The sequence below is a fragment of the Gekko japonicus genome, unplaced genomic scaffold (genome assembly GCF_001447785.1).
Source record: "Gekko japonicus isolate JY-2015 unplaced genomic scaffold, Gekko_japonicus_V1.1 scaffold1965, whole genome shotgun sequence".
NCBI lineage: Eukaryota > Metazoa > Chordata > Lepidosauria > Squamata > Gekkonidae > Gekko > Gekko japonicus.
Window position 1 is genome coordinate 174,559 of NW_015177074.1, and position 11,377 is coordinate 185,935.

General features: G+C 46.0%; 1 protein-coding gene across 1 annotated transcript in view; it reads left to right on the top strand.

Moving 5' to 3' along the window:
• The window catches only part of DOK5 (docking protein 5), a 110,060-nt gene that overhangs the window by 83,516 nt on the left and 15,167 nt on the right, over positions 1–11,377 (top strand). The window contains exons 3-4 of the mRNA XM_015428230.1: positions 7,375–7,489; positions 7,623–7,742. Coding sequence (XP_015283716.1) covers positions 7,375–7,489; positions 7,623–7,742 — 235 coding nt within the window. The remainder of the gene's footprint in view (positions 1–7,374; positions 7,490–7,622; positions 7,743–11,377) is intronic.

Here is an 11,377-nt window from a genome sequence, read left to right on the forward strand (position 1 = left end):
CTTTATCCTGGTTTGGGAGATCTTTGGTGTGTGCACTTTGCACGCACACCACAATGACATTACCTGGATGTGATGTCATCACACAGGGCACGTTGCGTGTGAGTCCTCTATTGTCTGACAGAGCGTCTTCCTGCAAGATCTTTATCCTGGTTTGGGAGATCTTTGGTGTGTGCACTTTGCGCGCACACCACAATGACATTACCTGGATGTGATGTCATCACACAGGGCACGTTGCGTGTGAGTCCTCTATTGTCTGACAGAGCGTCTTCCTGCAATGTGCCCTGCACAATGATGTCACCTCCGGGTGACGTCATCGCGCCAGGCATGTTGGCTCGAACATGGCACTTTGGGGTTGGGGTTCCCCTGCTGGCTGGATCCGGGTTGGTGGATCGGGAGCCCTAAATGCAGGCAACCCCCCCCCCGGGGGGGGGAATGGCAAGCCTAGTTCACCTATAAAATCTTATATGACTTTGTGTTTTTTTAAAAATTTAAAAATTTTATTTTACCTTAGCAAACATACAACAAACATATATCGTACATTCTATAGGTAAAACTATGAATTTACAATTACCAAGAATTGAACAAAGGAAAGAATAGTGCTGCAGAAATGATTAATCTGATAATATTGACAGTTCAAAAATGTGGAAGTATCCTATAATATTGCTTTGACTGCACCACTTCTTTTAATGTGTCATTGCTTGTCAAGTATTCTAACACCGGGAACCATTGTTCCACAAATTTGGAGTTATAATGAATAGTCTCTGACAATGAAACTTGATCTGCTACCTATGAAATCTTAGATGACTTTGGTAAGTTCCAGCCAGTCCTAGATCTGGCTTCTCAGGGTTTGACGCCTGTTGCACAAAGAGCATTTGATCGTGCTATTAAGCCTACTGTGCTGTCAAGGTGAGGTAGAGTTAGGTTTACCAGCCTCCAGGTGATGCCTGGAGATCCTCTGCTTCACGACTGCTCTCCAGGTGGCAGAGATCAGTTTACATGGAGAAAATGGCTGCATTGGAAGATAGACTCCATGGCATTATACCGCTCTGCTTCCCAACCCCCACCCTCCTCAGTCTCCACCTCCAAAATCTCCAGGTATTTCCTAGCCTGGAGCAGGCAACTCTGGGTAGTGTACTTTGAGGAATGTAGGGTTGCCAACTCCAGGTTTGGAAATACCTGGAGATTTGAGGGTGGAGCCTGGGAGGGTGGGCTTTAGGGAGGGGAGGGACCTCAGTAGGGTATCATGCCATACAGTCTACCTTCCAAAACAGCCATTTTCTCCAGAAGAAGCAAAATAATCAAATATTAAGCTCTCTCTCCCCCCCCTCACCACACATTACACTGTGTACCAGCATAACAAACCACACAGCTGCACATCCCCACCTGGATACTGCGTGGTCAGTGCCTAATAGCGCCATCTGATTTTAGCTTTGCTTATTATTGTATGAAATTGTTTTTAATAATCTATTATTTTAATGTGTTGTACCCTGCTCTGAGCCTTGCTACGCAAGGAAGGGCAGGTTGAAATCGAAATATAAATACATAAATATGTGATCTGGAGTTCAGCTGTAATTCCTGGAGCCATCCACCCTCCACCTGGCAAGAGGGATGTCATTTCACATTCCTGGAGGCCACAGAGTCTATGCAGAGATGCCTGGTTGCACTAGACCCGTCTGAGAATACCCAGAACGGATGGCAGCATCCATTACAGGTCCCTCAATCTCCTTGAAAGTTTAAGAGTAGAAAGTTTTAGAGGGTAGCTGTGTTCGTCTGCAGTAGTACAGCTCGATTCACGTCCAGGACAACCTTAAAGTCCAACTACCCCCCCCCCCGGTTATATTGTGGACAATGAATTCGTTGGCATTCCCTTATTGTATGGTACAGCTTTGTAAAAACATGGTCCCTTAAGGTAAAAGCCTTTGCTTTAGTTTTGCTTTTCACTTGTGTTGTTGGTTGATGGTTGATGGCTGGTTATGGCCTAGGGTTGCCATCCCCCCAATGGGGGCAGGGTTTTTCCCACTTTCAGGGCCCCTGATCTGCTGCTGGCCAGCTGGGGGAACCCCACCCCTAAAGAGCCCTGTCAAACCCAATGTGCCTGGCACAATGTTGTCACCCGAAGGTGACATCATCATGCTGGGCATGTAGTGCAGGGGATACTCTAGCATTTTGGGGGAAATTCTATGGTGACCATAGAGGTTTTTTTACCCAAATGCTAGAGCGTCCACTGAACAACATGCCCAGCATGATGACATCACTCCCAGGTGATGTCATCGCATGCCGGAAGACCCCAGGAGTCAAGGTGGAGCCCCCTGCCAGGATGCAGGTAAGACCTGGCAACCCTAGTATAGCCTATGGTTACCATAGAGTTTTAAGCTGAATGCCAGAGTGTCCCCCATGCAACGTGCCCAGCATGATGACGTCATCTCTGGGTGATGTCATTGCACCAGGCATGTCGGGGTCAGCAGGGCTGATTGGGGCCGGCACTCCCCATACCTGCCAGCTGGATGGTGGTGGATTGGGGCCTTCAGAATTAGATGAGCCCCTGCTATTATCGGGGGGTTGGCAACCCTAGGCTGATTATGACCTAGCATGGCCCAGACCAGGCCTAGCTTATGTTCTAATAAAGTTCTGTTTTGGTACCAGGTGCTGTCGAGTTACAACACTCCCAAAATCTTGTGGGTTTCTAAGGTGCTACTGGGCTCAAACTGGGCTGTTTTAAGAGCAGATTTAATCAATTCTGTCTAAAAAAAATTTCTCAGAAGAACTAGCCAGCTTCTCCCTTTTACATGTCTTGTCACTGTTGGTTATACATCACCCTAAATATATTATCTACTAACTCACATCAGTCTATTATTGGATCAGGCTATTATTGAGGAGATTAATGTTTCTTGATATTTGCAATATCAAAGCAGGACCTCTGGCACAATGAAGATAACCGCCATGGGAGATGAGCAATCTTCATTGTCTGCTTTATGAACTGATACCATCATAAAAGAGCCAATGCGGGAAGGAAAAGTAACCAAAATGAAAACAGATTTTACTCTGCAGTTGGCTGAACTTTGAAGCGTCAAATGTGAACGAGGCTTGCAAAAATATATGTCACAATATATTGCTCTGCTGTTTGGATTTTCCCCCCCAAAGTAGTTGCTCTTTCAGTGCCTGACCTTTAAAGAGTGAATTGATAATGTGAATAAATTTAGTAACGGCTCTTTTTTTTTTAATTACCTTTTCTCCTCCCAAGCACCATAAAGTCTTCAGTGACAGTCGATAGTTCCTGCCTCCTCCATACAGTTACCTTCACGAATAGCTTGAAAAGTGCTCCGAAACAGAATTCAGATTTCGGCTCTCCAGAAAATATTATTTTTCTTTTGTCTCCAGAAGGGAGAAACAACAATATGTTTTGATTCTGCTGTGGCAGATGCATGGGGGAAAAAAAAGATTTAAGACATAATGCATCATCATACCTAAGGACATATACAGAAGCACACACTGTGTTTATGTTTTCATGGTCTGCCTGGCAGCCGACACCATGAAAGGGAAACAAGGCAAGACAAAACAGTTTCTGTAGCCCCTTCTGACTCCTTCCTTCCAGTAGTCTCTACTGCTACCACCACATGGATGTCTGTTTTTAGGGTTACCGACTCTGTGTTCTGGGGTTGCCAACCTGCACGTGAGCCCTGGAGACCTCCCAGAAGTACAAATGATCCCTAGAGTACAGAGATCAGTCCCCTGGGTAAAACATCTCCTTTGGAAGGAGGATCCTATGGCATTATATCCAGCTGAGCTCCCTCCCCTCCGCAAATCCCACCCTCCCCCAGCTCCCCCCAGATTTGGCAATCCTACTGGCTTGGGAAATTCCTGGCGATCTGGAGGTGGAGCGTTGAGAGGGTGGGGAGGAACTTCAGTGAGGTCTAATGACACAGAGTCCACCCTCTAAAGCAGCCATTTTCCCCAAGGGAACTGATCTATACCGTCTAGTTATAATCCTAGGAAATCTCCAGGCTCCACTTGGAGGTTGATGTTGTGGGTCTGGAGTTCAGGTGTGTGGCTGGTGGCTGCCCCTCTCCCTTCCCTCCTGCAAGATCTGAGGGGCCCTCCAGCTGATTGGCAAGCCGTGTACTCCCACTGATCAGCTGGAGGGCCATGAAATCAGGGGATCCCCCGCCCCCACCTGAGGACTGGCAATCATGCTGCTTCCCAGCCTCTTTATTTGGAGGTTCCCTTTCCTGACCTTTCCCTTTCCTGACCATGACTAGTAGCTGTTGATGGCCCCATCCTCCATGAATCGGTCTAACTCCCGCAGCCTCCACTAAGTGCTTAGAAGAATCTTTGCCTAAGACCCTGGAAGACTACTGCCCATCAAGAGAAGACAGTGGTCTGCCTCAGTAGAAGGCAGCTACATCTGTTCAATGTATCCAGAGCTAAGCCTAATTAGACAGTCCCCTGTCCTAACACAAAGCAGTCCTCTTTATTACAACCTTGGTCTTTCTCAGGTCAGCTTCTTGGCCTTCTTGCCAGCAGACAAGTTTTTCAGCAAAGTCTTCTTGACTTCAGCTCTCCTCCTTAGTGATCTGACTTGTAATTATTTCAGCTTTGTCCTCACTCTTTGCTTCTGTAGCTTAGATCTCTCATGCCCTCTCAGATCTTGTCCCATTGATGAGGGCAGTGCTAAATTTAACTTCTAAAAAACTGTCTCTTTCAGTTTCACTTCTTTGAATTTTCAGAACAGCTCAAAAACTCTCGATATGAAACCATTCAACACCCCCCCCTCCTAGAAAGTGTTTTAAATAGGGTTGCCAGCTCCATGTTGGAAAATTCCTGGAGATTTTGGGGGGTAGATTCTGAAGAGGGTGGGGTATCAGGTTGGAAGGGATTTCTGCATAGGCTTGCCAAGTCCACCCGGGGGGTGGGGAAACCCCCGCCCCAGAGGCCCGTTCCCCGCCGCCAGTGGATCGGGCCCTGGGGGGAACCCCACCCTGACGTGCGTGTCACCCGGAAGTGACGCAACCATGCTGGGCACGCTGGGGGCGGGGACATGGTCATCTGAGGGAAAACTCTATGGTTTTCCCTCGGATGGTCGTGGCCCCGCCCCCAGTGTGCCCGGCGTCGTCACGTCACTTCCGGGTGACGTGCATGCGGCGCGCGCTTCAGACGCTGGACGGGAGTCCCCCGCTCCGGAGGAATTTACACTTGGCAACCCTACTTCTGCAGGGTACAATGCCATAGAGTCCACCCACCAAAGCAGCCATTTTCTCCGGGGGACCTGATCTCTGTTGCCTGGAGATGAGTTGTAATCACAGTCCCTAGTAGGGTTTAGAAAACACCTGGAGACTTTGGGGGTGGATCCAGGAGAGGGCGGGGTTTGGGGAGGGGCCTTAGCATGGTACAATGCCATAGAGTTCCCCCCCTCGAAGCAGCCATTTTCTCCAGGGGAGCTGATCTCTGCCAGCTGGAGATCAGTTGTAAAAGCGGGAGATCCCCAGGCCCCACCTGGAGGCTGGCCACCCTAGTCTCTAGCCATCACCTGGAGGCTGACAGTCCTATTTTTAAACATAACAGGATCCAAGTACAAAATGGTAGAAATTGTTCCCTTTTTTCACGCTGCTCTTAAAACCATGAAAATAGCTCTGCTGGATTGGATCAACTGTCTCCCTAGTCTAAATTTCTGATTCCAACCAGTCAGATGCTTCTGAAAGTGTACAAGTGGAGCATAAATGCATCATCCCACCCCTTATCCACAACAGTAGGTATTGAGAGAGACCCTCCCCACAACAACCTTGCCCAGTGGATTAGGATGATAAATAATGGCTCACCATCAGCCTCCTAACGAATTTTGAGCTTCAGTAGGGATTGGACTGGTGTGGGGATCTGAATACACATGAATCTGCTTAAAGGGTGATTTGGGAATAGCTGCTGAAGTCAGAGAACGTGTTATCGGGACTACAGAGTACCAGCTGTTTCATGATTTATTTTGCCAAGTAGGGGAAGGTTTTTTTGTTTTGTTTTTTGCAGGGAGGAGCTTGGGTTTATATCTAGCAGAACCAGATGTTTTCTCAGTGTTCAGATATCATGATGCACATACCGAAGTGGCAAAAACTGTTGTGCAGTGCTAAACTTTCAACAACTAGACACAGGTATCCTTGTAAATCAAAGTTCTGTCCAGTGAGTGTCTCTGTAATTCCTCTGGTCAGATCTATTATTTGTATTAATTCCTAACTTGATTTAATGCATTGCTTTTCATTTATCTGTACCTATGGCTGGCCCTTGGAGGGAAGGTGGCATGGTAGAGCCTGATCTTATTTATTTATACCTTCGGCTTATCTCAGAAGCTAAGCAGGGTCGGTACTTGAAAGGGAGACCACCAAGGAAGACTCTGCAGAGGAAGGCCATGGCAAACCACCTCTGTGTCTCACTTGCCTTGAAAGCCCCTTGCTGGGATTGCCATAAATCAGCTGCGACTTGACAACACTTTACATGCACACATGTCTGGCCCTCACATCTTGTGACCTAACAAGGGCCATGTATTCCTGGTTTTGTAGGACCAGGCAGGAAGATAGATAAAGATGGGCAGCAGTAAGCAGTGACTCACAAAAGCTCATACCCTGCCACAAATTTTGTTAGACGTTAAGGTGCTACTGGACTCTTGCTCTCTTTTCTTCTGCTATGGTCAGGAAGCAAAGAGATGGCCCATCAAGATAAGACATTGGAAGATCTATGTCCAAAGCCCCCAGTACTTAAAAAATAATCGGGGAGAGGGATTAGGCATTCCCTGCATGCTGTTTTCCTGGACAAAGTGGCTTAAGGGAACCATTTCTTGACGACGGGCAACCAATATGCTTACCCCCAGGTGGGCAAATAGCAGCTCCCTGGTGCTCTTTTAGACTGGGGAAATGGCGCAGGGAGGGGGAAGGCTTAACCTCCCCTTTCCTAGTGCCGTGTAGGGTTACCAGTCTCCGTGTGAGGCCTGGCGTTCTTCCAGAATTTCAAGTGCTCTTCACATTACAGAGATGAGCTTCCTCGGAGGAAATGACAGCTTTCGAGGCGGATTCTGTGTCTTCACCCCCTTCTCTGAGCTCCCTCCCCATCTCAGGCACCCCCCCCCCACAATCTCCAGGAATTTCCCAAGAACGAGTTGGCAACCCTTGTGCCATAGTCTTGATTCTAAATATGCTAAATATGGAACTCTCAGTGTCTTGTCTGGATGGTTCAGAGGTGCTTTATTTGGTCCTTGGGGGATCTGCCATGCATCCACCGGTTGGTTTACGACTAGTTATGTTTACTATGGTGACACAGGTTTGCCCAATACGATGCTATTTGTACGTGGATCTTACTGAGAACTCCAAATTGCTGTTTTCTGGTTTTTTTAATCAACAGGTTACAGAACTTAATCATGTGAAGAATATATCTCGGTTGCCAAAAAGCACGAGGAAGCATGCTGTAGGGATATATTTTAATGACGACACATCCAGAACATTTGCGTGCGAATCAGGTGGGTTTAGCAGCACTGCCTGCCCAAAGAAAAAGAAAAACTTCCCTTGCGATTGCTGTAAAGCTTATAAGCCTAGTGTATCAGGCACACAGCTCATTCTCTCGCTCTCTCTTCTTTTGGCCTGTTTATCAAGAGCTGGAAGCAGATGAATGGTGCAAGGTCTTGCAGATGGAGTGTCTGGGGACTCAGATGAATGATATTAGCCTTGGAGAACCTGACCTTTTAGCTTCCGGAGTAGAGAGAGAACAAAGTGGTACGTGAATATGTTTTATTGCTCACCTAGAAATAGAAACGTTTAGAGTGCCTCCGCTATGGGCTCATAGGATCCAGAAATACACTTGTACTGTGGGCCAGTGCAGAGTGTGAAATTCCTGCCTGCGAGATTGTGGTTGGGGCTGTTTGGTCTCTGTACAAACTGGACTGCACTATGATTGTGGTCTCTGTTTGTTTGTTTTTACCCCCAAAATTGAAACCAACTGTTTACCTTGCAAAACTGAAACCAACATTTTGTTTGAAAAACAGTAAAGCCACAGGGCCTTTGAGATGCAAGGCTATCCTGTCAAGGCTGTCAATCATTTCTAGACTGGGCATATTCTCCATAGCAGCTTACCCACACAAAAGTAGTGTTTCCTCAAGTGCTTTTTTCTTCTTCTTAACTCACACCTCTTCTGGTGTACTAATCCTATATCTTTGGGGCAGCAACTGAAAATGCCCTGTTCCTTCATGAAGTCAACTGCAATCTTTAAATTATGAGAATATTATCCCCAACCCATATAATTTATGCTAATGTGGAAGGACTTATTGTTCTTATTTGATCACGTGCACACATACGTGGAGATGTTCTAGTGGAGTTAATTGGTCTGATATTTATCTACTTCCATCATTATCTGCTGGAATGAACTGACAGGATATTGGTCCAATTTCTGGCTCCAGGTTCACCCATTTAATTCATCCTATGGTGTGTCAGGGATGAAAAGCTTGAGCAACCAAGGCACTTGCAGAGTGGATAGATTCAAATGATTCTCGCAATTGAACGAAAGCTGGAATTACACCACACATTCAGTTGGAAGTGCCAATGGAAATGCCTACTGCACACAAGAAAGCCAGCTTGGTGTAGTGGTTAGGAGGAGCACAGACTCTAATCTGGGAGAACTGGGTTTGAGTCCCCACTCTTCCACATGCAGCTGCTGGTGTGACCTGGGGTCAGTCAGTTCTTTCAGAGCTGTTCTCTCAAGGGCAGTTCTTGAGAGAGTTCTCTCAGCCCCACCTACCTCACAGGGTGTCTGTTATGGGGAGGGGAAGGGAAAGGGATTGTAAACCATTCTGAGACTCCTTCAGGTAGTAAAGGGCGGGGTATAAATCCAATCTCTTCTTCTTTTCTTCTTCTCTTTTCTAGTATCCAGGACAACTGACCAGTGTCCCACAGGAGAACTGGTGTGGTGCAGAGACTAGTGTGTTAGACTAGGGCTTGAGAGACTTAGAGTTCAAATCCCACCATAGCCATGAAGCCCATAGGGTGACTTTGGGGTGTTCACCAACTCACAACCTAACCTGCGTAACAAAGTTGTTGCAAAAATGAAATGGAGGAAGGAAGAAACATGACTTCCTTGGAGGAAGGCTAGGATAAAAACATAATCGATAATGACACTCCATGCCCTGACCTGGGTAGCCCAGTCAAGCCTGATCTTGTCATGTCTCAGAAGCTAAGCAGGGACGACCCTGGAAAGCACTTGGGTGGGAGACCTCCAAAGAATACCAGGGGCGAGAGGCAGACACAGGCTGTCAAGCCATTTTTCTGAACGTCCTCCATGCCCCAGTAGGAGTCGCCAGAGGTTGCCATGACTTCCAGGCATGGGCACATACACAAATGCACACGCAAATACCCCTCCTCCAATAATGACACTCCATTATGCATTTTCCTGCCTCATGCCATTGACTGCTGCAGACTGGCGATGAGGCAATACACAGTTTGATGATGGCAGGATGCAGATCCATTGCCCATTTGGAGTATGAGGGGAGATGAAATGCACAGTGGATATTTGCAGAGGAAGCCAGCCTAAGTGTTCAGCTTTAAATGATACAAAATGCAAGGGGGAGGGAGTGTTTTCCACACCAGTAGTCTGCACTTAGCTTTGGTTTTTCATGCTTGAACTGATACCAATAAGGGTTCAAATAACAAAATTTTAATGGATGGGGGAAAGTATGGCTGGTGTGGTTCCAGAGGAATGCTATTCAAACAGTCAGTGGTCTATAGTCACTCTACCCCTTCCACCCCATGCAAGTGATCACTCACGGCAATTGAGAAATGAAGAATGTTCTTGGACAAATACCCTATCCACCTAGAAACACATCTTCACAGAAGATCTTCCTCTTTGCATGTACTGCCCAGAGAATTGCATGTTTTTGAAGTGATCTTCTAATGGTCATTAGCCTCTTTGGTGGATTGGGTGTACATCTCATGATTAGTATATGAAGGTATTACACTTATTAAAATCTTAGTTACTTTGATCCTGGCATGTGTGAGATTCTTGAGTGCTGCAATGACAGATGTGTATGGTTGCCAAACATCCAGGTGGGGGCTGAAGATCTCCCAGAATTACAACTGATCTCTACGCTACAGAAATCCATTACCCTGGAGAAAATGGCACCTTTGGAGAGTGGACTCTGAGGTCTCTCCTCTCCCCAAATCCTGCCTTTCTCAGGCTCCTACCCCCAAATCTCCAGGAATTTCCCAATCTGAAATTGGCAATTCTACAGATGTGGAAAGTGGGGGGCTAGAAATCTGATGCAACGTTGGTCTTCAGTTGATTAAATTGTCCTTAAAAAAATTGATTTCCTGATCTAGGTACGAATCATAGGAATTTCAAATGGGTGCTGTCTGTAAAACCTAGTTGCAAATTAAAATCTCATGGATTTTAATGTTAACTCTTTTTATAACTGATATGGTTTTGCCGTTTTTTTAAACGCTGAATTCAAAATTCTTCAGAAGCCAGAAAATATACTTCTCCTTGAGAAAGAGATACTAGGCAAAATATAATTGTCCCTGTAAGAGATTTATCAGCTCTCCAAAATACACATTACCAGCTGCTGTGGGCACCCTGCATAAAGTTTTAATGTTGTGTGTATAGATTTGCCTTTATTTATTTATTTTGTATCCCACCCTCCCTACCAGGCAGGTTCAGGGCTGCTTACAGAGTATACATAAATACATTAAAACAGCGAGATACATTAAAACAATAGTAAAGTTAAAACCACAACATGTGCAAATATATGTACATTGGAGACAAAGTGCATCTACTCCCCACTTTGAGTCTGAGACTTTGGAGAAGGAGCTGAACCCTGAAGACTGATGCGTCTAACAGCTTGTGCTAAAGTTTTTAACAAGGCATAATCAATAGGTAAAAACATGGACAAAATAAGGGCATAAAGATAAGTGATTTATTTCAGAAACAGTAGCAAAAATAGGAGCTGTCCTCAGTAAATGGATAATGTATTTCCCCTGATATAAATTTCCCTGAAGATCATAAACCAGGATATTAGGGGGAAGGATTATGCTACAGTTTTATCTATGGTGTGTTAGTTTTCTCTCTTACCGCTTAGCATTCTAGGGTCACTGAGTCTGGGTTGAGAAATTCCTGGAGATTTGGGGGTGGAGCCTGGGGAGGGACCTCAACAAGGTATAATGCCATAGAGCCCACCCTCCAGAGCCACCATTTTCTCCAGGGGAACCAATTTCTGGAGGTCTGTTGCAATTCTAGGAGATCTCCAGGCCCCACTTGGAGGTTGACAACCATAATTATATCTCTGCATTTAGAAGAAGAAGAAGAAGAAGAAGAAGAAGAAGAAGAAGAAGAAGAAGAAGAAGAAGAGGAGGAGGAGGAGTAGGAG